This window comes from Paroedura picta, chromosome 6 (assembly GCF_049243985.1).
Source record: "Paroedura picta isolate Pp20150507F chromosome 6, Ppicta_v3.0, whole genome shotgun sequence".
Taxonomy (NCBI): Eukaryota; Metazoa; Chordata; class Lepidosauria; order Squamata; family Gekkonidae; genus Paroedura; species Paroedura picta.
This window is the reverse complement of record NC_135374.1, coordinates 32,076,514-32,103,566: the sequence shown is the minus strand read 5'-3', so window position 1 is coordinate 32,103,566 and position 27,053 is coordinate 32,076,514. Positions and strand designations below refer to the sequence as shown.

General features: G+C 42.8%; 1 protein-coding gene across 3 annotated transcripts in view; it reads left to right on the top strand.

Moving 5' to 3' along the window:
- Positions 1 to 27,053, top strand: part of BOC (BOC cell adhesion associated, oncogene regulated) — a 78,044-nt gene that overhangs the window by 27,379 nt on the left and 23,612 nt on the right. For all 3 annotated transcript variants that reach the window (XM_077341993.1, XM_077341994.1, XM_077341992.1), the window contains 2 exons: positions 15,512 to 15,691; positions 16,812 to 17,090. In XM_077341993.1, the coding sequence (XP_077198108.1) occupies positions 15,607 to 15,691; positions 16,812 to 17,090 (364 nt within the window). In that variant the 5' untranslated portion in view covers positions 15,512 to 15,606. The remainder of the gene's footprint in view (positions 1 to 15,511; positions 15,692 to 16,811; positions 17,091 to 27,053) is intronic.

Below are 27,053 nucleotides of genomic sequence, written 5' to 3'. Positions count from 1 at the left end.
CAGCGGCCACATCTAGGAGGTCCAACAGGCCGTCTGTTGTTGCGTTAGTAGGATGGTACACCAACCAGATGTCCAAATTCTATCTGAGGCAAACACATTCAATCCCTGGGATATTTGCTGCTAAAAGTGTCCTGAAGGAGTAAGCCTCCCAGACCAGTATTGCCACCCCAGCCTGAAGTCTGAGACTGATGGAGGATTGAGAACCAGAGGGAGGGGGGCTTTCAATACAACCATCCCCCCCCCATTCACCCAGATCTCAGTCATGCACTCCAAGTCACCCCCATACTCTGTAAAATATGTTTGCAGAGTCAAGGATTTGTTGTTAATTGATGTTGTATAACATCAGAGTCAGAGACAGGCTTATCCTCCTAGCCTCCATCCTTGCATTTCTGAGGATGGGACTGAGATTTGAAGGGCTATGAGCATAGCTGGCATCCTTGGGAATACTGAGGGTGATCACTGTTCAGCAGATTACATATCCCACCTCTTCTCTTGTTCAGTCTTTTTCCACTGCAATACCCTCTGATTGTTGGGATTCCTGATCCTATTGGACCTTCCTATTTCTTCAGAATATCTTAGATCCAAGGAGAACAAAAGTGGTATAAAAAGTTTGATAAAACAAACATTAGAATAAAAGATATAAAACCATTAAAAATTCACCTTAAAACAACTTATGCCCATATTTAGCCTGCTCCTGTTCTGTTTTGAAGCCTTGTTGTATAGTCAGGTGGGTAGGAACCCTTTGACTCCTACCAGGCGGCTATTCCAGGGGCATGCTTTAGGCTGATCCTGCATGGAGCAGGGGGTTGGACTAGACAGGCTGTATGGCCCCTTCCAGCTCTATGATTCTATGACAGGACAGGCTGAAAAGGCAGACTGAGATTCAAGGGTAATATACCAAAAGGTTATGAAGCTTAAGAGAGTGGTGAAGTCCAGATGAAGTCCTTACGTGTTGCTTGGACTGGAAAACTACATGATTCAGAAAGTTAAATAGGGAAGAGAGGAATATGACCATTCCAACTCATATGTGGTGCCCAGATATAGTGCATGGACAGATCTTAAGTACCTAAAATTTTCTTCTCTAACCAGGCTTCCATGGCACATACATGTTCCCCAGGGCTGAATGCTGAAGACGCTGTCTCTTGATGATAATGTTATTTCTATAAATTGGATCAGGAAGTCCACTGATTCTGATCCTTTTCAACATTAAAATGAATTACATATTTGGTATTAGCATGATTTGAGAATTGCCATCTGAGTAAATAACAACTCTGCAAAGTATGACTGGCCCAAAATCACCCAGCAGGCTTCCATGGCAGAGTGGGAATTTGAATCTGGGACTCTTAGATCCTGTTCTGACATTCTGACCACTACACAACGATGACTCTTGTGGCTTAACATTTGACTAGCAGCAGCAGGCAATTTCCTGACCCTCCTTTCAGTCCCCTGCCCATAGTAATTTGTGGAATGAGAGAAACATTGGGCGTGGGAGTGGCCTAGATTGTGATGCTCTAGGAATTTCTACAAATCTCTATCCATCCACCCTCCACCTGGAAGTGACATCACATCATTGACGTTGCTCTTAGGATCCTAGAGCATCATTTGGAATTGATGTCATATTGTCCCCAAACTCCATCCTTCCAAGTCACCATTCCAAAAACCTCATGTCATTGTATACGAGAGAGCTGGCAACCCTAGAAAGTTCTGTAGGTTTTGATGTAGCCAACGATTAATGTGCTCATCAAGACATCTGAGAGTAAAATCTGCAGTACTTCATCTGACGTGTATATTTTAATAAAGAAGAAATGAGTGTTGCTTAAATGTTAAAATCAAGATCTAACTGCAGTGTAATAACAGTCTTCATTCATTTTGTTGCATTTATATAGTTCCTTTTAGCTAACAAGTTATAGTTCCTCATTCAGAGGACCGTTGCATTTGTCTGTTGACACTAAGCCAAATGCTTTTACTGTTCAAACATCAAGTCCCTGGTAAATCAAACCCAACAAGTAAGAATTGGCCATCATCCATAAGCACAATTCTCTCCCTTTCTGCATATGCACCCAGGCATACCCACTGCCCTTGTATGTATTTGGGGAAGAGCTGTAGCTCAGCACTGCAACGCAATGCCCATCCCTGATATCTCCACCAAGGTAGTAAGTGGTACTAAAGATCTCTTCCTGAGACACTGAGTTCTGCATATCAGAATAGACACTATTCAGTGTGACAGGTTTGTGGTCTAACTCAATATAAGTCAGGATACTAGAACGTTTCTGGGAATGGAAGGTTTGTGTGCATTTCCTACATGTCTTCCATTTATCTGTCTTGTCCAAGTACTAATTACTTTAACTCCTTAGTTTAAGTGAACAAAGGACGGTTATAATTTGTGGAACAGCCACTCTAATATCTTTCCATGGTTTGGAGCATAGATACCATGACTAGGGAAGTCATTTCAAGGGAATGAAAAGGTGATGACAGGCGTGGGGCTCTCTGGGTACTATGGCATCACTGACAAGTTCCATTTGCTTCTTTGACAAAGCATTTTCCCCCCAAAAAGGCCAGTTATGATTTTCTTCCATCTCACTTGAGCAGGAAGCATTTCAGAAAAATCCAGGAGGCACTGCTGTAATACATACCAGGGAGAAGACATTCAGAAGCTCGCTGGGTGGCCTTGGGCAAGTCGCACTCTCTCAGCATAGATTACTTCACAAGGTTGTTGTGAGGATAAGATGGGAGAGAGAAGAAGGATGTAAGCCACTGTGGGTCCCCTTTGGGGAGAGAGGTGGAGTTAGATTAGAATTTGATTTAAAAAAATTAAGACACACATCTTTCCCCTAGTTCTCTATGAATTGCAGAGAACTCAGGAGGAAAAGGTAAGACATTGTCTTTTCCTGCACAATGTCCTGGACAAAGTGAGAAAAGAGCCAGTTTCGTGTAGTGGTTAGGAGTGCGGACTTCTAATCTGGCACACCGGGTTCGATTCTGCACTCCCCCACATGCAGCCAACTGGGTGACCACAGCACTGATAAAACTGTTCTGCCTGAGCAGTGATATCAGGGCTCTCTCAACCTCACCCACCTCACAGGGTGTCTGTTGTGTGGAGAGGAAAGGGAAGGTGACTGTAAGCCACTTTGAGCCTCCTTGGGGTAGAGAAAAGCAGCATATGAGAACCAACTTCTCTTTTTCTCTTCCAAGTCCTATGGAAAACTGCACAAGTATCTTTGGCCCCTTCTTTTTGGTCTACAAACCCAGGATGAAGTGAGAGAAAATGCTGTTCAATGACCCTACCTTCTCTGTACATGCCATAAATGCTGCCTCTATTTTTTGCAAAAGCATTGTATGCCGTAGGATAAGATACAGCTTCTCTCCTCCCAAGTTCCTCTGGCATGTGCTGAGGAGGGAGAGAGGTCCATAATGATGCAAAACAATTACTGGTTAGTACACCACATCAGTTGGTCAAGATGTACTCCAAGAGTCAAAATATCTGTACAAGACAAAAACTTTATTCCTTTGGGGTATCTGTGGAGCATACGTGTGCCTGGATTTGGCTGATTATAGAAGAAGCCATGTGATTTCCTAAGCTGGCTTGTTTCTCTCCAAATGTGGGGACAGTAAAAGTCAATGGTTTGGGGCATGAAAAGTCTACATTCCAGGTAACAGTATTTCTCAAAGTTGATTTCCTTTATGGGTGAATATTAGAGGTTGATGCATAAAAGGCATGCTGATGTCCGATTTTGGTACCAGGGATTTTGTCTGGAGTGGACTTTGGGATGTACAAAGAATTCATTAGGTTTATGTGCCTGTTAATTTCTTTTATTTCTTATTGATGGCATCAATTTGCTATAGTTCTTTTGAAGCAATTCATCCTGTTTTGAATTAACTTTGTTTGATAAACAACAAGAAATGGTTTGAGGCTACCTGTGCAGAGATAAGTCATTATGACAAAGTCATTATGACCATATTTGTTGGCAGTTGAAAACATTAGAAATCGCTCAGATGGCAAAATTGACAAATGTCGAAGATAAATACTGGACTTTACGACAAAATGTAATTTATGGATACAATATATTAGAAAAAAGTATAGTTGTGGATTTATGACTATTGGTTATGATTTATAATTTATAAGGGGAAATGAGAATGGATTGAAATTTTGAATAGGAGAATTAATGTTTTTATGTATATTCTTCAACAAATACAGTTGGAAGTTATTATTTGTAAATGTAATATAATCTATTAACATGTAATTTTGGAGATGGCTAAATGTATTTTGATGTAATGGATTATAAATAAAATTTGAAACTATTTTTAAAAATTAAAAAAAAATGACAAAGTGACATACAAAAGACATATAATTGGGGGATTTTCCTGTTATTATTTATGACAACTGGCAATCTACTTTGACAAGTATATGTAATTTGCATTGTATTTAGTGCATAGAATCATGGAGTTGGACAGGCCTCCAGGGTTCTCTAGTCCAAACCTCTACACAATTCTGGAAACTCATAACTACTTGCCCACCCACAGTGATCCCAATTCCTTGCCCAGATGATCCCACCCTTCCAAGAAAATCAGAATCCTTGTCCATCCCCCCTGACCCCAAAGTGGTGATTGGCATTTCCCTGGGCATGCAAGAAAGGGTCACTGATACAACACTTCCTGCTCACCCATTACATTATTTGTGAGCTTGCTGAAGTGACATTTTTTGCTGTGAGATGGCCTCCAATGGTTCGAAGTAACTGAAATTTCAATATGCTAAACAGTGTTAGGTGAATTGGCCTTGCAATTTTACCAGTGCCAGTGTTGTGCATTGTTATGCTAGTATTTGAACTCACTATGAAGACAAAACAGTTTTGCTTTCGACAGTTTTACTTACTGGCAGGGTCTGGAAAATAATCCTAGAACTACCATGCTTTAAAGAAAGATAATATGAAAATGCAGGGCAGTGATTTCCCTGACTGCTTTATGGAATGATTGTGCTCTATTTTTTTCTGTTGTGGTGGGCATGAAGGTGCTGTTGAATATTTAGTAAAACTTGGAATATTAAATATATGACATTATAGAAGTCTTTTTTTTTAGTTCATCACTTCTCATACATGCGCTGGAGTACAATGGAAGTATGAAGAACGTTATCTCAGGCAGAAAGCAAGTTAGGGGATTGTAGTTGCAGATTTCCCTTACAATGTGAAATTGAATCATGGAAGGGTTTGCTTACAGGAAGTAGTATGAATTTTTTAAATTGCCTTTAAAAACAAATAATTTCCCACTTCTATTTCCCCCCCCCCCAAAAAAAATTAACGTTTTTCCTCTGCAACATTTAGTTGGCTTTTCTTATCTGTTCTAGCTGAATGGAGATGGCTAGTGGCCAAGTGATAATCACCCCACACTGTAATGTGCAAACTAGTTAGAACATCCTGCTTGGTGTGGAGAAGTGTATCTCTGACCCACATCAGAAACCATAGGTTCTGGTAAAATTGTCACTTAACTTTATATCACTGACCACTTGCTTATCTTGTGAGTTCATGCTTACATCTGGTAACCTGTAAGTGGTCACCCTCTCCCAAAGTACTTCTACACTACAATATCTCTGACTTTTACAAATGATTCTTGTGATGAAATAGATTCCGTCCACCGTGCACAGGTATTTACTGAGAGTAGGCATTTTGGATATCTTGACAGCTGGCCCACAGCATGGTTATTAGATGCTCCTTTACTGTCCACTCCACTTCCTCATCTTCCCAGCCATTTTTGTGCCCCCCCCCCCAAACACCAAATTCTGTCCATTCTCTGAGCCCCAGCCTCTCCAGATTAGAGCTCTCCAGGGACCTTGTCTTTTGAAAAGAGGAAAGAAAAAGAAAAGGGAGGGGAAAAAAGAAAGAGAGGGAACAGAAGAATGAAAACAGACCCAAGGGGCAATAGTCCCTCGAGCCATCTCACTGCATTACAATGAATATGGACTCTATTAAGCTCCGTTCTGCCTGTTAGCGTTTCCCAGGGCAACACAGCTCCCATATGGAAAGCATGCAGCAGATTAGGATAGGCCTCTAGGCCTCATTGAAGACCCGAGGCTTGACTGGCAGTTGAACTCCCTCCCCCCTTCTCCTCACACTTGACACTGCCTGTGTTTATCTAAAGCAGGGTGTGTGGGGGGGGGGCTGCATTTGGACGGTTATTGTCCAGGGCAATGCGAGATAGGGGAAGGGGAATAGCTGAGCCCGGCTGGGAAGGAAGAGGGAACATGGGAGGGAGTGGGGATCCTACGGCTAAAGGAGGGAAAGAGGGAGGTGAGGTGTAAAAGGGGATAGGAAAGGGAGAAGGTTGGGAGGGGGTGGCGGCAAACACTTCATAAATATTCAGGAAGGATATTGAATAGAGAGAGGAGAAATAAAGCAGATGGAATTCATGTTAAAGAACAGCCACAATCACCCTCCAAAAACAAGAAAAGAAAAGAGAACTGTTTTAAAGGAGCATAGGGAGCGACGTTTATCCAATTAGCAGGGTTGTCAAATTGAATTTATACAGAATTGAAGGGGGGAGAGGAGTGAAAATTAAGTGTGTGGGGTTGTGGGGGGGGGGACAATATATAGAAGAAAGGAAGTGTTTTTCCCCCCTTCCTCCTTCCCACTTTGGCAAGATCTTATCCTTTACAGAGTTGAGGTGGTTTCCAGAATGTGCAGGAGGCACAGTGTGAGGAGTAATCTGAGTATTCTCTTTAGTCTGATGCTCTCTGCTGTTTTGTTGGGAAGTCTAAGTAGCACATAGGATGCATAGCAAAAAGACATACTAACGTGGCTTTTGATTTCAAATTGTCTCAAAGTTTATCAAGTGGATTTGGAATCAGCATATTAACAGTGGCATCCTAAGCAGAGTTGCACCTTTATAAGCCTGTTGACTTCATTAGACTAAGAGGGGTGTAATTCTTCGTCAGATATTGCTTGCAAATATACTAGATGGAGACCTCCGAACACAAAACTGTGACAGGGCAACTTTTATGTATATGACTGCTTTCTAGATTGCAAAATAGAATTTATGTGTCATAATTTATTCAGCCTTTATTCGAGCAGTAAGAATATACTAAAGAAGATTACGTTCTCCAATGTCACAGCTTCCAAAAGTTCCCATGTGCCATGTTCTCTCCGAACAGAAATAAACTAATTATAGTCTAACTAGTAAATAAGCCCACTGCAGGCTGAATGCAGCGGGTGCTAGCGGGGCCAGGGAGTCTTGCGGGGTGTGGCGGGACAGGGCCAGGAGGCGAGGGTGGGTGAGGGGCGACATATGAATGCGCGGCGGCTCGTACTGTGCTCCCCCCATCCCGCGGCGTGGCCTACCTTGGCGGTGGTGGAGGACACGATTGCGCAGGCGAGGGGCCGGTTGATTTGCGTTTCACGTAGGCCCCGATGCTCCAAGGCTCCATGTTCGCGATGCTTTGAGGCCGGGCGGGCCGTGTGCGTGCGGGGGCAGGGTCGTGGCCTTCGCCGGCGCTGTGTGCAGCCATGGCGGGTGGCGGCGTGGGCCGCTCCCGGCCATGTGGGCCGGGGCCAGGCATTGTTCAGGCAGGCGCGGCTGGAGGTGGTGCAAGGACGACGCCGGCCGGCCCTTCCTGGGCGTTTTTCAATCTGGAGGTGGCGCGAGGCGCTGCAAGGAGGATGGCAGCTGGCCCTTCCTGGGTGGCCGGTGATGCAGCAACCGGCCGCCTGGAAGGCAAAGGAGGTAATGGCGGCGGCCGGGCGCATTCGGGCAAGGTGGAAGGGGGTCGGATTGGGAAGCGCTTTGCGCCTCCCAATTAGTCACTCTGGCGTCAAGGGACCAATTGCGAGCCGCACACCGGACTGACAATCGGAGGGCCCAATCGGCAGGCGCTTTGTGGCTGCTGATTGGGCCCTCCGATTGTCAGTCCGGGGAAGGGGCCTATGGGCACCCTTCCTCATCACGGACAGGGCCTGCCCTCAGGGCCCTTATCGATTTATTTTATCTGCTCCGCTAAGCTTTTGTGTACAAGTATCCTGCTTCAGGTACATGAAAGCTTATACCTTAAATAGAACTTTGTGGGTCTTAACAGTGCCACTGGACTCAAACTTGGTTCTGCTGCTTCAGACCAACGTGGCATACTCAACTGACTCTGTTAGCAAAAACTGTTAAGTAATTTGTGTATATATTTTTATTTTCCAGTGAACCCCAAAAGGGTGTTAGAGAATTTTTAGTTGCTTAATCAGTCTTTTAACTTAATCAAACAATTCAGATATATTTACATGTCACCATATCTTTCTTATTAGTAGCCTTTTGAGACACTGAAGAAAGTTAAAAAAGATTGTAATTTAATAACCAAAAATTATCATTTGCTGCTAGAAGTAATAGCTATCTATATGATTTTCTTGTGCATCACATATTAAAGAAATGTACCAGGACCAAATATAGCCCAGAAAATAAAATATGTACTCTAACTCTCAGCTTGGTATAGTTGTTAGGAATGTGGACTTCTAAACTGGTGACCCAGATTTGATTCCCCGTTCCCCCACGTGCAGCCAGCTGGATGACCTTGAGCTCACCACAGCACTGATGAAGCTGTTGTGACTGAGCTGTAATATCAGGGCTCTCTCAACCATCACCTCACAGGGTGTCTGTTGTGGGGAGAGGAAAGGGAAAGCGATTGCAACCCGCTTTGAGACTCCTTCAGGTATAGAAAAACAGCATAAAAGAACAGCTCTTCTTCTTCATCAGTCAAGAGGTATCTTCATTGACTCATCTAAGAACAGAGTTAGCAGGTTTTTAAAAAAGAATTTTGATTCACCTATGTCAGCAACACAGAATCTGAAGTTCTCTTTTAAAGCTGGGAGCGATAAATACTGTTAGGAAGCCTTACAGTAAACAATTAACAAGGGGAATGTACAGTTAACAAGGGGAATATTTAATGTTTCATACTTTTAAACACTTTTCTGCTATTCTCTGCTATTCTCCATTATGGAGGATTGGTGGGTTCCTATGAGTAAGGTGACCAGATTTTAATATTGGGAAAGAGGGGTACCATTGACCAGGGGCTGCCAACCTCCAGGTATGGCCTGGAGGTCTGGAATCACCTCAGGCCTGCACAGCTTGGAGATACTGGGGGGTTGCCACCCTCCAGGCACGGCCTGGAGTTCTGGAGTCACCACTCACACCAGAGCGGAGGGCAGGGGAGCCTCTCCAGCAGGGCTTTCTTCTCCTTTGCCTTGCTGCTACTCCCCAAGCTTTTATTTTCTAGAAAAAGCATAAATTGAACAGGGGGAAATGGCATGGCGGAAGAAAACACCAGTAGCACAAGGCAGGGAAAAGGCGCTGAATCTAAAGCATTAGCTTCAAGGAAGAGAAGCTGGGGTGGGGGTGAAATGCAGCAACAGCAGCCCTGAGGAGTCTTCAGGCCACAATGAGGCAGCCAGGGAGGAACAATAAGACAAAGCCAATTTTTAAATTATTATTTGACTCACTGCCGCTCACCTCGCTCTTGCCTTGCCTATGGACCTTTGCTTTGCGACCCGAGCCGTCCATGGCCCGCAGGGGTTGGTCGCCTCACTCTCAACTGAGTCTGCCCGCTTAGAGCTTGCCTTTCCACATACTCTGACATTCTGCTGAGAGAAGAAGGCGGAGTCAGGACACAGGACGTCGCTTGGGGGCGGCGCTTGCCTTCACAATCACATGGGCGACGGCCGGGGCCGGGAAGAGCTGTGTGGAGCTGGCGTGCGGGACTTCAGGAGAAGACGGCAGGATGTAGGACATTTCCTCCAGAAGTGTGAGCGTCCCGCTGTTTTCGGGATGCTTGGTCACCTATGAGGGAAACTCAGGGCCAGATTCATAATCTGCTCCAAGCTTTGGCATTGAAGAAGAAGTCATTGTTTCTTAGTATAACCTACTCTACAGGGTTGTTGTGAGGCTAACTGCAGTCCTAAAGACGTGGTTTATGAGGTTCTAGCTCTGTTTAGGATTGCACTGTAAAAATGCTTTTTTGGAAACTGATAGCAAATATAAGACATTGTAATTGATTTACAACTGGCATTTTGCTAATTTTAAATAATTTGCTAAGAAACTCTACAGAGATCTCTAGCCCAGTTTTTATCAAGACCTGTTTATCTCAGATATGCATGAACATAGATCAGGGCCTCTTAGTAGTAAAGTAAATATTTATACCACTCTGGGAAAACTACAGGCATGAAAGCAAAATAAGAAGCAATAAGTTTTCAAATAAATTTGCCCTAAAAATCAGGTTATAGGGTATAAGATTATATCAGGTGTTTAAATCAGTTCTCCCCATTTCTCCGTTTTTACCTTTGTGCTTTTTCTGCCTTTTAAAACCGTCTTCCAGTGAGTGCCATATATGAGGCTGACATTGCAAAGGGGCCTGGTGCCTCAAGATCCCTCGTAAATGTCACTGAAGTAGAAAAGATGAATGGATGGCTTTACACCCTTGGCCTGTGATTTTGCTAGGGTTTTTTCTTGTGGCATTTTTACTCAGAAGGCTCATGGCTAATTATGGGCATACCATCCTTAAAGCAGTGTCCAGCATACTGTAACTGGCAGATAACATTTCCAATGGCACTTAACTGTTATTTGGGGAGACATTTCAGTTGAGACTCTAGCTTGCCTGCTGACCAGCCATGTCAGAGTTTTCATAAAAGGGCCAGCAGCTTGTTGCTGAGGGGGAGAAAACTTAACTATATAATAAATGTTTAATGTAGTTTAGAGTCTGCAAAGGATACCACTTCATGCCCCAGCCAGAATGCAGTCAAGTATACTGTATTGTTTTACAGCATGATTAAAACCTAGCCTTCCGCTCCGCAGACTTTCATACTGTTCTCCTTTTGTGCTCCTGCATCTGTGTGGTCAGTTGCAGTGGCAACTTTATGTGGCCAACTACTTTTCCAGAAGACAATAAGGGGGCAAGAAAGAAACTGTCATAGGTATGCTTTGTCTTGAACTTTGAATTTCTTCTAAAATGACAGCAGCTGTGACTAGATCCAGTTTTCCAGTGAGCCAGCAGGGTTGTTTCAGGTCACGATCAGAACCCAGAGGAGGGCTCTGGGGCCATGAGACTTGTAGCCTGCAGAGAACAGCGAGAGCCATGCAAGGATCCTTTAAATGAAATAAAGCTTTATTGAAAATAGTTTTGGATCCCAGGCCAATCTTAGTCACATTTCATTCTAACTCCCATGTTGGCCAAACTTTGTTGTATGCAAGGAGTTCCCAAGCAGGAGAGCTCTCTTGATGGTGGGAAGTAGAACTCTGCCTTGCCATGCCTCAGTCCCATTCTTTGTAGGGGAGATGATATCACAGTATCTTTGCCCCTCCTCTGCTCTTTTGCATTTTTACTTTCCAAAGTGCAGGTTTGCCTAGTTCTTGTTTGGTACCACAATGTTCCTTGTTGACATCTCTGTTGCCTTTTTACCAGGCCTATCTGCTCCAACTACCTTTGCTGTTTCAGACACTTCACTTTATTTCATGAAATGGGTGGGTGGTGTTGTGAAGGGAGAAACTAACTACACTGAGAGGTTTAAGTATTAATCATGTGTACTGGGATGGCACCAAACTACCGACAGTTCAGTGCCATCCCAATATATGTGATTCATGCTTGAACCTCTCAGGGCCAGGGGAGGGCAGCTGTTATCTTTGGCCTTTGCAACATATCTGCTATACTCTGTCTCTCTCCATTTCTAAACATAGCTTACCCTGACCTGGATAGCCCAGTCTTGGAATTAAGCATGGTTGGCTGTGATTAATATTTGGATGAGGGGGCACCAGCAAAGTCCAGGGTTGTGATGCAGCAAACCACCTCTGAACATACCTTGCCATGAAAACCCTACAGAGCTGCCATAAGTCCACTGCAACTTGATGGCACTTTCCACCACCACCAAACATAAAAATGATCAGGGCTGAATACACATATAGTTTCAGGCAGTTGTAATTGCAACCTAACTGTTCCTGCAGACACATAAACAGACATGCAAACATTTAATTAAGAATTTCATAGAGCATAACCTATTAGCAACCAGTATTGGAGCCAGCTTGCTATGGCTTCTAATCCGGCGAGCCAGGTTTGATTCCCCTCTCCTCCACATGCAGCCAGCTGGGTGACTCCGGAACATCACAGTCCTGCTAGAGTCATTCTTGCAGAGCAGTTCTGTCAGGGCTCTCTCAGCTCCACCTGCCTCACAGGGTGTCTGTTATGGGGAGAGGAAGGGAAGGCAATTGTAAGCCACATTGAAATTCCCTCTGGTAGTGAAAAGCAGGGTATAAATGCCAAGTCGTCCTCTATATGGATATCTGGCAATAGTTCCTACATGAGGATACTTCACATAGGGGAGACAGCTGAAATAAGGTCTTCAATCCACTGTCTGCAGAAGACTTCTCCCTTGTACTGTTATGAGTCCAAGTGGGTAGCCATGTGGTCTGAAGCAGCAGAACAAAGTTTGAATCCAGGAGCATCATTAAAACTAAGTTTTATTTTGGGTATAAGCTTCTGTGTGCGCTCACCTTTCCTCTGATAGTCTGTTACAAGGGTCAGCCAGGAAGGATTACAGTTTTACCTAGACAGGAAACCACCCTATTGGGTTTGACAATTCTTCTTCCCTGTCTTGAGTTTTCTTTTCATCTTTTTTCCAACTCCTCAGTGCGCTAAAGGATATGCTCATGCCCGGCAGCTGAAGTGAGGGCTATTTTTCATTAAAGACCCCCTCATAAATTTCAGATGGTGTGGTAGTAACAAGAATTGCCGGGGCTGGCCCTTATTTAAACAGCAGGGGGTCTGAAGCTGCAGGCTGCATTTCCTCAATAAAACCTTCAGACTGTAATCAACCAACACCTCTCTTGCTGCCAGCGTTCGAATCAGAGAGCTCATTCCACCTTCTTTTCCCTCTTTCTTCATCTTGCTGCCTGCAATATTCACAACTTTCCCCCACCTACACAAGTCACATGTTGAATGGGGGACCCAGAACCTTTGCTGCTGCTTTTTGTACCCCGTGGCTCTGATTCACTTCTCCATAATATACTTGGCTAATCAGGTAGCCTTTTGATTTGCTGAAAAATGACTTCAGTGCCTCAGTAGGCTGACAGGAAATTGATGTTTTAACCTGACAAGAAAGTATTTATGAAAACAATGTCACTGTTGTTCCTGGGCAAGCAATCTAGGAGCTGTTGTTGCCCCTGGGATAGGTGGTACAAAAGGACTGCAGCCTTGTACTGCTGATAAATTAAGTGTCTACTTTAAAGTTTTATATATGGTGCTCTTGGGAACACTTTTTGGAGCAGTTGTGCAAGTTCACACAAAATGAAATATGATGCTGGAACTGGTTATCCAGCAGGATCTTGCATTCCTGCCTGGTCCTGCTTATGAGCTTGGCTCTGGAAAAAATATGTTAATAATCTTTTCCATCATGTTTCTAGGACTGTTTGCTCACAGGATGCCAACTTGTAGTTGGAAGAGATTCAGAGAAAAAAATAGACGATAGTTGCCTGTTGGAAAGATGCATCCCATTGGAGACTGTGTTTATAGCAACTTTTTCAGGATTGATGATAAACGTGGAAATTCTTAGCTAGTTGATATATCAAAGTGTATATTTATTTACATACTGGGGACAAAACCTGTTGCATTCAGGAATACAATGGGTGCTAGATTGGGGTGGAAGAACTCTGCAGATGGCCTCCCCCTGCCCCCGGGACCCGGAAAGGCTGGAGGCCCCCCAGGAAGGGAACTCAACGGCAACGGCAGCTCTCATGCAGCAGGAATTTACAGCCTCTGAGTCTCGGAGGGAAGTGGGAGGAGGAGCGGGTGGTCAGGGGTGGAGGATGAGAGGCGATTGGCTGGCCACTGGACAGGCAAGCTGGTTGGAAGAGAAGGCAGGGGTGGGATAGCCGCCATGAGTGGGTGTTGTTTTTGTTGTTGTTGTTGTTGTTGTTATTAAACTTATAGCCCACCATTCCCACAAGGATCGTGGCGGGTTACAAGCACTTAAGCCATGAGACCAGCTCCTCCTCCTAGGCCTTACCAGAAATATTAAGTAGAACAGATTATTTCTTGAATATGAAGCAGCTTAACATTCATTGGAACTCATGTGGTTATTATTTTTGCAATATCTTCCTCTTTTGTAAGTATTAATGCTGCCAGTAAAAATCTTTAAATTCTGAAATACATTTTAAAGTTACTATTCAAAAGATGAAATAATGTTTGTGTTTGTATATGTGTGGTTTAAAAATACAGTCTTTAGATGCTGAATGTTATCATTCATGAAAGGGATATATTTTCTCTAGGATGTTGTCTGGCAGTGAAAATCTTTGTTAAATTATCTATTGTCTAATTAGTATCTAGTATGTGTCTTTTCTGTCTCTGCTTAATTTAAGGGTACTTTCTTCCCAAAACTATTTTACTTTCTTGATTTTTTCCCCTTTACTTTCTTACTAGTATTTTTTGTAATGAATAATGAGCCCAAGGGCTAAGGAAATCTCTTCATTTGTCTCTGTGATTAAACCAAAATATTTTTTGTAACTACAGCCAAAAATGGTAACAGTACTTGGCAAAACAAGCTAGTTAAACTAAACTTGATGGGACGTGTTCTTATTTTATCTCCTGAAAATATCATTAGGAAGAATCTTTTAATATGGCATGTTGTTTGCTCGAATATTTCAGTTGTGTTGGGTAGCAACAGGAGCTGTTCTTGGGCCATGTTCACGTGTCACCTTTTCTGCAAATAGATTCAAGTGGGTAGCCATGTTGATCTGAAGCAGGAAAACAAATTTAGAGTCCAGTGGCATCTTTAAGATCAACAAAGTTTTATTCAAGCTATGGGTTTTCATGTGCACTCACACTTCCTCAGATATGACATTGTGTCCAAGAAAGTGTGCATGCACAAGAAAGCTCATATACCTTGAATAAAACTTTGTTGGTCTTAAAGTTGCCACTGGGCTCTGAATTTGTTTTTCTGCAAATGAAAGAGAAACAGCAAATTCTGGAGAGGGGGAGAGTAATAATGTGACTATGGTGTGCTGGTTATCCTTCTGGCTTCCTTATTTGTTTATTTAAACCCGTAGGAAGTGCAACTGGAAGTGGTATGGGAAATACTTCAATTTGACAAGAGATAAGAAGTGGTTGTATATGACAAGGCAAGATTAAGGATTTTATTCCCACATATGCCACAAACAGTCCATATTGTCCTGAACCAATGGGATGAAACATCCAGAAGAAGTTTCTGACAGAGTGGTTTCGCAGTGGAACATGCTTCCTTGGGAGGTGGTGGGTTCTCCATCTTTGGAAATATTTAAACAGAGGCTGGATAGCCATCTGACGGAGAGGCTGATTCTGTGAAGGCTTAAGGGGGTGGTAGGTTAGAGTGGATGAGCGATAGGGTTGTGAGTGTCCTGCATAGTGCAGGGAGTTGGGCTATTCTATGATTCCAGACAAGTGGCTGGGCTGTAGGAATATGGCTTGGAAAGATTATGCTCTTGCTTGCTGACTAATCCATTCTCTTTTTTTTCTGTTTCCCTCTCTGTCAACCAGGGATCCCAAGAAGCCGAATTCCTGTATTTGAGTCCTCTGGGGCAGCTTATGGGAACTCCACTTGATTTATTTCATCCCAGACTTCTCTGTACGGGATGACAATGATATCCGGAAAAAAAACATTGATGATTGCTACCATTTGTTTCCTCTTTGTTTTTGCTAATTGCAATGTAAAACTGGGTGAGTGAGTATCACTATATTGTCCTGGTATAACTGTTGCTTTCCAGGGATTGAACTAAAAGGAGGCTGGGTCCCATCACTGTCATCAAAAGCTGCCTTCCTCTTAGCTGTCTTCCCTGTAATACGGTTTCAAACCATCATTTGTCTTCTGTAATATAGTTTTGAACAATCAGCCACTGGCATTCTTCAAGAGGCAGCTGGAAGAACACTTGTCAGAAATGCTATAGGCTGATCCTGCACTGAGCAGGGGGTTGGACTAGATGGTCTGTATGGCCCTTTCCAACTCTATGATTCTGTGGTTCTCAGTTACCTGGCTTGCTTATTGGTCTTAAGAACCCTAGCCTGTTGGGAATTATATTTAATTTGCTATTTGCCTGGAGTAATAGTTGCCCCTGGGTGAGCAGCGAAATGACAAATCCATCTTATACAAATATCCTCATTTAGAATCCTAAATGAAGAATGAAGACACGGTAGTTAGAATCATAGAAACATAGAAGCATAGAATAATAGAGTTGGAAGGGATCTCATGGGTCATCTAGTCCAACCCCCTGCACTATGCAGGACACTCACAGCCCTATCGTTCATCCACTCTAACCTGCCACCCCTTAAGCCTTCACAAAATCATCCTCTCCGTCAGATGGCTATCTGTTTAAAAATTTCCAAAGATGGAGAACCCACCACCTCCCGAGGAAGCCTATTCCACTGAGAAACCACTCTAACTGTCAGGAACTTCTTCCAGACGTTTAGACGGAATTTCTTTTGAATTAATTTCATCCCATTGGTTCTGGTCTGTCCCTCCGGAGCAAGAGAGAACAACCCTGCTCCATCCTTGATATGGCGGCCTTTTAAATACTTGAAGATGGTTATCAAATCCCAACTCTTATTTGAATAAGATCTGTTCCCATCCTCTTGCTCCTAAGCAGCAAGCTACGTAATGACAGTAAGAGGAGTTCCGTCACACTGTCTGGTTTCACTCTTCCTTATGTCTGCCCCAAACAGTTTTACACGAACATTTAAAGGTGGTTAGATTGTGAGTAGCAGGGTGGGTACAGTTTGAGTAAATAGTCTTTTCTTTGTAAGCTAGTGCTCATGAAGTTTTCTTGACTGTTCTTCTGTGCAGGTGAATCTCTTCAGGTCTCTGTACAGCCTGCTTCTATTGTCCAGAAGCGTGGTGGCTTGGTGAGCCTAGGATGTGTGGTTGAACCTCTGAGCGTAAGTGTTACCTGGAGGCTGAATGGAAAGGAGCTGCCCGAATCAGATGAAATTCTGGGAATCCACATCGATCAGAGACTTCTCACCATTACTGCCTTAAACAACCACACAGTGGGTCGATACCAGTGCATAGCCCGCATGCCTGAAGGTGTTGTTGCCAGCGTTCCAGCCGTGGTGACACTAGCAAGTGAGTCACTTTCCTTCTTTCCCTGAAACCATGAACCTTCAGGTCTCTGTGTTCATCAGCAAGCAGAACCAAACACATATGGCATATCTCTGGCACCAGGCAGATTATTTGGTACTTTAAGTTTTTATTTGTAAGAGATGTCACTCTTTAAAACTCTTGTTTGAGACTGAATCTTTTGGTTTGTATTGGACCAGAGCTACGTATCAGTTTGACCACTAGACTTATTTTTCAGAATAGTTCTGCCCTTGCTGATGAAGGAACCCTCCACTGTTCTCACACTGGCATTTCTGAATGAGCCTGTACCTTCTACTGAGTAAACAGTGTGTTTGAACTGGGATACTGATCATGTTGATGGGAAGCATTTCTGACAGAGCAAACCCAGGAGGCAAATGCTATCATCTGTATTAGTCATTGGACCGAGCTGCCTTGTAACCTGCCCTAGCTAGAAACAGGAGGGTTCCCTCTTCAGGGCACTACAGGGTGTGGAGAGAATAGAGAAAGGAGATATGCCTTGGGAAAAGAAATGAAGGAGATACATTTGTTCAAAACAGAGCCTGGTTTTGTTTCAAAGCCAAGAATTATTGGCTTGTCATCAAGATATTAATCAGAAGTGAAATGTTTAGGTTGGGCTGGGTTAGGAAAGGAGAAGCAGAGTGGAATGGAGCAGGAACTCCAAGGCTCCATGGGAGGGGTCTGCCATTGGGTTGCAGCCTTTGGGGATTTGGACTGAGCTCTGCACTTAGATTAAGTTTCTAAGAGTGCATTCCAGAGCAGAATGGGGGCTGTGTTTTGCTTGTGGATTCACAGAGGAGGGGATTGAAAAGGTGGACGGGATTCCTCAAGGCATGGTTTGCATTTAACGGAGAATGGGAAAGCAGTGCTTGCTCTGCCTCTTAGCATAGTTTTGCTTTGGGGCCTCCATACTCTCCGTTTAAAAAAAGGAATGCATTTGGGCAAAGCTGTTATTGGTCAGCTTACCTGGGCTGTGTCCATTCCCATGTCACAGCGAGCAAGAGGAGACAGGCTTCTGCTATGGAGAAATCAGTAGATTTCTTGAATACTGTCAGACCCATTTGTGGACACGGCCTGGTTTTACTGCCATGAGGATTTTTAGTCACAAGTTTAATTATAATCAAGAAGACAGTTGTTGTAGCTCATGTTGTTAGATAATGAGACTACTAGTTATGTTGTCCACATTCAGAAGTGGATTTGGTCCGATAAGCTGGCAGAATGCAGAATGGCACTATTATAGCTTGGATGTTCTGCCTTCATGAGAAAGCTTGACAGTCATGTATACATATCACTTTTCCTGTTACCCAGAAGCACCTGTCAGCCTGGGATTATCCTTGCCAATATTTTTGATATGTTGGCAGGTGAACTTTAGCCTTGGGACTTGGGACTTGCCTTTTGTGCAGAGTGCTGATGGGCACACTTGAGCTGATCCCTGCTTAGGCTACTTTAGAGAACTAGTTGTGACTAGCCATTAATTCCTGCAGCACTCTTTCTTTAACAAAAAAGGTGGGGATGAATTGGCTATTGTTATATAGCTGTTGGCAGAAGAAAGGGAGGGAGGAGAGGTGTCCTTTTTCAAGCAGGAGCAGAATTGCAGTGTTCTGACCTAGATAGCCAAGGCTTGCCAGATCTTGTCATATCTCAGAAGCTATGCAGGTTTTACCCTGGTTAGCATTTGGGTGGGAGACCTCCAAGGAAAACCAGGGTCACAATACAGAGGCAGCCGATGGCAAACCACCTTGGAAGGTTTCTTGCCTTGAAAACTCTATGGTGGGGTGGCTAAACTGTGACTCTCCAGATGTCCATGGACTACAATTACCATGAACCCCTGCCAGCTGCTCCTTGGCATGGACTCATGGAAACTGTGGTGCATGGAGAGCCACGGTTTGGCCACCCCTGCTCTAAGTATTGCAATGGCACAACTTTGCAAGCTGATTCACAGAACAGCTTTCATGGCAATAGAAAAACTCTCTTCACATGCAGTGGGATAGACAGGTATACACACTTTCTTTTCTACCTCAGGGTGTTATCCACATAAAAGAAATGGTCACCCGTAAACTGGTGCTAAATTTTAATTTGTGAATAAATCATATTTCTTTCCTTGGCGGTTGCAGAGGAAAACCTGTGCATGAGAGTGTTGCTAATAAATGTTAAGATAATGGAGAGGTTTGAAAGGAGTTCTATCAGTCAAAAAGCAGGAAATTGTATGAATTTATTTCAATTTGTCTTGCTTTTCAGCCATAAAAAATGGCTTCCCAAGAAGCTCAAGATGACAAATGCTAATTAGAATAGAATGCAATATGTTCCCTGTTGAGAGGGTTCCCAGCTGGCCAAGGCAGTTAGGAGGGGATACCTCTTTGCTTCCCTTTGATAGCATTCTAAGTGGCAACTTGGAAGAAGAAGGAAATGGGGTCTTGAAATCAGAACTGCGTCTAAGCATTATGGGTGGATCCTTCCTACTCTCCTTCTGTTCTTCTTGTTCTCCTTCTGCACTCAGTTTATGGTTTCCCCCTTCTCTTTTAGCACCAGTTCTAGTTATTTTCCATCATCCAAAGTCTTTTGGGTGTGTTTCTTTTCACCCAGGGTTGAAGCTCAATATTTGTCAGCCTTTGAACAAGAATTAAACTTGTTCAAAGTCAAATAAAAAAATTATTATTGAATCAGTTATTGCAGGACAGTTCTCTCTGCCCTTCATGGTATTTTTGGTCCTGTGTCTGTGACATGCCATTTCATGCCTCCAGCTCATTAAAATAAAATAAAAACACATTTATGATGCCATCCTATGTGGTAACTCCAGTCTAGCAACATTGAAATGAGCATACTTATACTGGAATAACTGCATAACAATTGCATTGCTGATATATTTCTTATTAACTTGTCACCCCTCAAGAGTGTCTGAAATCTTAAGCACCATTTCAAAGGTATTCCCTTATATTCCCCCAGGAGCACTGAGATCCTTAGAACAACATCTGCTCAGGGTCCCTGGCCTGAAAGAAGTGAAGTTGGCCTCGACCAGGGCCAGGGCTTTTTTAGCCCTGGCCACAGCCTGGTGGAATGATCTCCCAGGAGAGATTAAGGCCCTGCATAACCTAAACCAATTCCACAGTCCCTTTAAAATGGAGGTATTCCACCGGGTTTATGCTTCGGGCCAGAAATAATCTATATATGGCTGACCTCACTGCTAGAAGAAGAAGAGAGAAGGAAGATCAGCTCTGGCCACAACCTCCCCCATTGGGATTTTAGTTGGAGGCATAAATTTTAATGTATACATTTTAAATTTTGTATTTGTTTTTATATTGTTACCCACCCTGAGCGTTGGAATAATGGAATAATTCATTATTGTTAATCTAAGTTATCTGTATTGTTTCTGTTCTGTTTTATGTGAACCGCCCTGAGGGCGGTACACAAATATAATAAATAAGTTGTTGTTGTTGTTGTTGTTAACAAATGTCGGCACTTTAGTAAATATGACACATTTGTTAAGGTATTTGAAGTGGGTCAGTTTTAGCATAAGCAAAGTAGTGTGACTGAAGAAAGTGAACAGCTCGAAATCCCAGTAAGGGGAACTCAAGATGGTATATGTTAATCCAGAGAACAGAAAGGCAGCTTTAGAAACCAGATTGCCTTGTGTCTAAAATTCTAAGAGTCTTAACATTTAATGAAACCTGCTCTAATGTTATTGTAACATTATACTTATTAAAGTGCTGAAAAATACTTTGCTTGTACATTATGTCTCAGATTCTAAAAGCTAAGGCAGAAAAGTAATTCTTAGCTGAAGCTAAACACCTGGGGTGAACCGTTTGCAAAGTGTCAATGGGCAGTGAACCTTGTTCAGAGACATTTTTGGGGACCTTTGGGAATTTACAGCTGTCTTCTCAGGAACAACAACAATCCCCACCTCCACCCCCATTCTTCATTTTGCATCTGTCAGGACCTCTAATCTGATAAGTCCCTTGATATAGCCATGTTGAAAAGCCATTTTAGTTCTCTAAGAACTTCCAGGATAGGATTACAATGAAAGGGAGAAAGAAATAAAATCATACAAGTGTTCCTGGATTTAGATGTGAAATTTATGTCACTGGGTTTTAAATTAAATTGTGAACCAACCACCTTGGGGACCAGATGTGACAAAAGGTGATCTAGAAATTCACTTAATGAATATAAATATAAAATAGTTCAGTGTAGTGTATGGTGTGATGTTTAACATGCACTGTATGTGTACAACAGAAAAAGAAAGCAAGAACAGGCAACATACCAGTTGTGTTTCAATCATTTGCTAGAACAGAACTGAAGAAGAATGTTTGTAATATATGTGATATGAGCATTTCCAGATTATTTGTGTGTAATCAGAAATATGAATAAAAACTGGACCATTGCCTACCCACGCTCTTGATACCAGTCTCAGGGCTGATTGCTTGTTTTATCACATGAACTAGCAAGAACAGCATGGTGGTACAGCTGAACAACTAAACCAGGAAGTACCTCCTTCTTTGATTTATAACTTGTGACACCGTACTGTCCACACCTCAAATGGTAGGTCAGATCCAGAGCAAAATATCCACTGGCTTTAGAGCTCTTGTGCAAGCGGAAACACAAGAGCAAGATGAGGGAAGCTGTTTGTACTCAGCCAGACTTTAATGTATCCCACTTATGTTTCTGTTTGAGCAAGATCTTGCATGGCCAATTTCTAATATATATCTTGTATAAGATCTTGCACAAGTAAAATTGCCCTAAGTTCACTTATGTTTCTGCTTTCATATTGCTGGATCCAAGCTGGTTTCTGGAAGCCTCCTAAGTTGGGTCTTATACTACTTTCAAAGATTTGTTAGCATCCTCCATGAAATGTATCAGCTACTGAGTTTACTGGAAGCTAATCAATGAACTCTGCCATTCAGAACTTTTGTAGTTCTAAAGGAGGCAAATTTGGGAGTATCTCATACCCTGCTTTGTATTGGAAGAGGTCTCTTGGGGTTTTTTTGTTTCTTTGCTATGGAAGGTATACCTTTCCACAGTGACTGTGTGATGGTAACATGATATGATGGCAATATGAAGTGCTTGTAGACTTGCTATTGTGTTTATTTCTACCTGAGTCTAATGCTCTGAAATTGAGAACTTCTGAAGGTGAGGTTGCAAATCACCAGTGGCATAATGTGTCAGGCAAATATATATTTTTCTCACCATGAATATGTGCTGAAGGAAGCCACAGTTGTATCAGTCTTCCTACATGTTGTGTACCTGTGTTGAAAGAAGTGCTTTATGCCTTGGAGATTTGTACCGAAGGCGCGATATAAATATTTTGATATTCTTGAATATGTGGAACAGATCTGTTACAGTGTCCATGTTATTTTTTAAAAGAGAAAGGTGCACTTTTACACATCACTGCTGTGTTGACAGGCGTGATAAATAGTAATGTGCAAAGTGCTGTACGTTTGTCTTCTCCGTGTTAAAACATGGGTCACAGGACTGGAATAGTAGTTGCAGAGTTTGTAGGTGTGTTTCAAAGACATGGGTGTATGCTAATTACAGATTAATTTTTCATTATCTCAGGAATTGTTGAGGACAGCCTGCAGCCAGCTCTTGTAAACAATGGGCTGAAAAAGCCTTGGTAACTTCTGGCAAGTCAACAGTTCATTTAATTGACCAATATTACAGTGTTACTTGGGATGAACATGGCCTTCCTTAAGTATTCTATAGCCATTTTCTTTCATTATCAGTGAGGGAGTCAGTTTTTTTTTCCTGCTAAGAACTGGAAAAATGATTTTCGTTCTACTCACGAAGCATTTGGAGGGGAGCAGAGGGGTAGTGGAGTTATGAATATGTCTTGGAAGCCGTGAGTCAGGCTTCACCCTCAAAGGCCATGCTTCCCGTCTGTGAAACAAACTTTCTGTCAGAGTTGCCTCGCACTTTTACAAGCAGGTCTTTTAACAGAAGAAAATGTTGTTTTCAATCTGCAAATGAATTTGCTCGCCAGTAGCTTGGATTATAGAAGTGTTGGATTTCCCTCCCCCTTTGTGCTCATTGGGTCAGCGGCTCTCTCTCACACACACACACTCATGCGCAGTCTGGATTTGCTTTTGTGCATACACATCTCTGCCAGTTCTGGAGACTTTGCCTTGGCTCAGGGATCCAAATACTGTACGGCTGTGATGAATTCAGACCACCAGGATGCACGTTAATTTTTCCTGATTCAGTTTATATTTTGTTGATCAGAGAAATATGCTAAGCAAACAGCCAAGCTCTTTCAGCTCCAGTTTGCTTTCCTCTTCTGTCTTATTTTCTGTTTTGCTTAATATTTTCTCTCCTTAAAAAGGGGGGAATGGGAGACTAAAGATACACATTTCTACAGCAAGAGCAATGGAATGTGCTGTACATTTCCTGAAACTGAAGTAATTAACCTCCCTGGAGCTGCAATACCCTGTGGAAATATGGTTCTCCCTCTCTACCTTGTCTGAAAAGGATTAATTACTTTTCTGAAGTATACCTTCACTTTGTTTTTTTATTAATTTTTAGTTATATGATGCCAAGACATTCCTGAAGCATTAAACATGTTTGCTGCAAATCATTTTTATGTCTTTGGTAGCCTCTCCCCTTTCCTTCTATCCAGTCACTAGAACTGAAACAGTCTCCTGACAGCTAATACATTTTACATTTGGGGAGGCTTTTTGCCATGCTGCCAAGGGAGCTGTTTTTTATTTTAAAATGTTTTTGAAGCAATCTTGCTTTAATTAGCCTGTTTGAGAAATTTCATGTCACTTTTCCATGAGCGTGGGTGGGAGAATCTTGGAGCCAGAGCTGTCTTTTGCTGTTAGAGAGCTGGTATAAATCCCAAAGACTGAAAACATATTTTTCCGCTCTGCTAGTCTGCCAATGGAGATTTGGCTATAGTTTTCAATTCACAGACTGTTCTGGTCTCTGCTGTCCCAAGTGCTTGAGCATTTGAATTGATATAGTCCAACTGTAGACACCGCTCCTTCTCTCACTGCTGTGGATTATACCGAAGTAGGCTGAAATGTTTTGCTTCCAGAAAGTGCAAGCAGAAACTCTAGTTTCTTTTTTAAAGAAGAAGTTTAATTTACTGTAGTATTTCTCCAACTTACTGGCACAACTCAGCAACGAATATCTGTCATGAATATATAGAGGCAAACTGATGGCACTGTGCCAATCCCTCCATCTCAGCCTTATTATATTGTATATTGGTTGATGGTACTAAGGATCCCATCACTCCCAGAAATCCACTGTGAATCAGTGAGGTTACTCTGTTTTGGTGGAGAAAATCTGATTCAGGATCCTATTCCTCCTTGGACCTCTCTAAATCCAGGTGTCCAATGGAAGGGGGTCCCTCCACTGTTTGAGAACCACTGATTTACTGAGGCATGGGAATTCCCTACAGACTGTCTTGTCAGTATTGAACAGAAATGCCTATATGACGTGTTCTGGAAAGGGTTGTGCTTTAATGCCCGCTCAGGCCATGAAGTTCATTAAGTAATCTTGAGCCAGAACAACCAAACAAAGAGGTGAAAAAAGAGACAAAACAAAGATCTCTAAGTAGAAAGGCAAACAACCATAATCTTGGTCAAACAGCCCTAATCTCTCACCCTAACCTGCTTTACTAAATTGGTGTGAGGAGTGAAGGATAATGGGAATAGCAGCATGCTAAAGCATAACAGTTCATAATGAGAGGAATCTGATTGTGGTGTTACATAAATGTGATACAATACTATAGCAGAGTCAATATACTGTCACTGAATGAGGATTGAGGAAGTCAGTTGCTCATTCAATAGTTGTTTCCCTATAGTTTGATCAAGGGGATTCACCAGTAAAGTTCTGTGAGACACTGGTAATTTTCAAACTAATCCAGAAATGGAACCCCCTCAAACCTGATCCTTTTCTGCCAAAGTGTCCCTGGTCTCTGCGAACAAACCAGTGACCCATCTTCAATACAACTGGGATCTACTTTATAAATCATCTCTCTAAGAGAAGTTAACGCTGTGTAGGCATGGGTGAAGATGGCTTCATTTTACCCTCAGGGTTTCCATGGAAAAGGAGAAAGGACAATGCAGGTGATGGTAAAGGAAAAGGTTTGCATGAGAGAGCATTTTGAAAACTTTTCCTTATGCCATCTGAGTTTTAAAAAATTCCACATAGATGGTTAAGAAGTCAGATGGAGTAATGCAGACAGCCGGTGGGAGAAGGACACGGCGGGGGGAGAGGGAGGGAGGGTTTTTTTTTTGGCTAGCTGTGGTAAGAGCTTGTGCAAACATTCCCTCCTAATGGATTTCTCAAATGTATTGACAGAGAGGCAAGCAAAGGCAGGTGTCCCATCAAATACCTTCTTCTATGAAACTTGAACCATCCCCTCTTAATCTGGTATACTCATTCTCACTTCTAAAGGACTTCTGTATTGGCTGTTTAGCTCCTAAAAACACACTATGAGTTTGGGGACTAGATCAGAAAACTAGTTTAGCAGACAAAGAAGCCTTGGTCTAGCCACTCATTAAGAAACATATTTTGTCCTTGCTCTCTGGTATAATTTTTGTACAATAAACAGATTATATAAATACTAGATTCAAAACCCGTCCCTAAGGACAGGCTTTGAAGGGCCCTCCCGCCAGCCACTGCGGCCAGCTGCCCTTCCCGGGGAAGCCATCCCTGGCCGCACCCCTCCCCGACAATGTCAGAGGCTGACAGGGAAGCCATCCCCAGCCGCCCCCCCCCACTCCGGCGACGTCCTGGCTTCGGCGCCGGCCTCTGAGAAGGGCCGCCGCATCTGTGATGTGGCAGGCCTGCTCAGAGGCTGGCAACGTCCCGGCTTGCCTGAGGGCCTCCGAGCAGGCCGGGCCTGGCCAGAGGGCCCTGTGGAAGCCTTCCCCGGCCTCCTGGATGGCAGCGAGGCCAGGGGCCAGACTGACTAGCCACTTACGTTGGTCAGTCCGGCTTTTGGAGACAGTTCTGGCTTCTGCTGGTGAGGGTTTCGTGCCTTCCGATTGGCCCCTCACCTGGACCGGCCCCGCTATTTTGAAGTTACTTGAGCTATTTTGGAGTTACTTGATTATTATAGGTCAGAATTCTGCAGAACCATTTCAAGGAATGAGCACTGGTCTACACTTAGGATGGTTTGGCCAGAAATCAGATAGCATAAGTACAGAAGTACAGATAGCATAAGTACAGAAATCAGATAGCATAAAGATTAATGGAAGTCAGAAGAGTAATAACCTCAGAACATTCAGCTAAGCTATGCAATCTGTCGCTATTGAAAATCTACCAATTTAGTGGGATGCAATGTCATTTTTGCTTGAAATTTGTGGCCTTTGTCCAATGGTTATATCCATTTATTGTACAATGTAAAAACAATCTGAAAAATGGCTCTTAATGAAACGAAAGTCACAAGGTCACTTTGATACAGCAGCCATTGAACTACATGAAGCTTAGGCACATTTAGGTGTTACACTGGCTGAATATATTAGTAGCCTCTTAAAAATCGTGATTTTTGTTTTGTTTGTTGGAGGTTCATTGTGTACCATTGTTGAGCTAGGAGAATGTTAGCAGGCAAATATGAATTAACAGCTCCAGTACCTCCTAATTAACCCATGAAAAGTCTCCCAAGGCCATTTTTCTTCCAGCTAGGGGCTCATGTCCTATTTGAGTCCAGATGGAGAAATAAATTAAAAACTAGTTGAATGAGGACTTTTGCATTGATTCTCTCCTGAAGTGATCACACAACCTTACAACAATAACTGAAGATGGAGCTGGGAATCCCACATTTCCATTTTCCTTTATTTAATTTTCCCCTTAAAGCTACTTACAGTAAACCTTAGTAGAAGTTTTTAGCAGTTTTATAAATGCAAACCAACCATTAATTTAGTCCTAAGCACATTTGTTTGGAAATAAGTTTCACAGAATTCTGAGGGATCTAACTTTCATGTAAGGTTGATACACAGGTTCTCTTTCCCC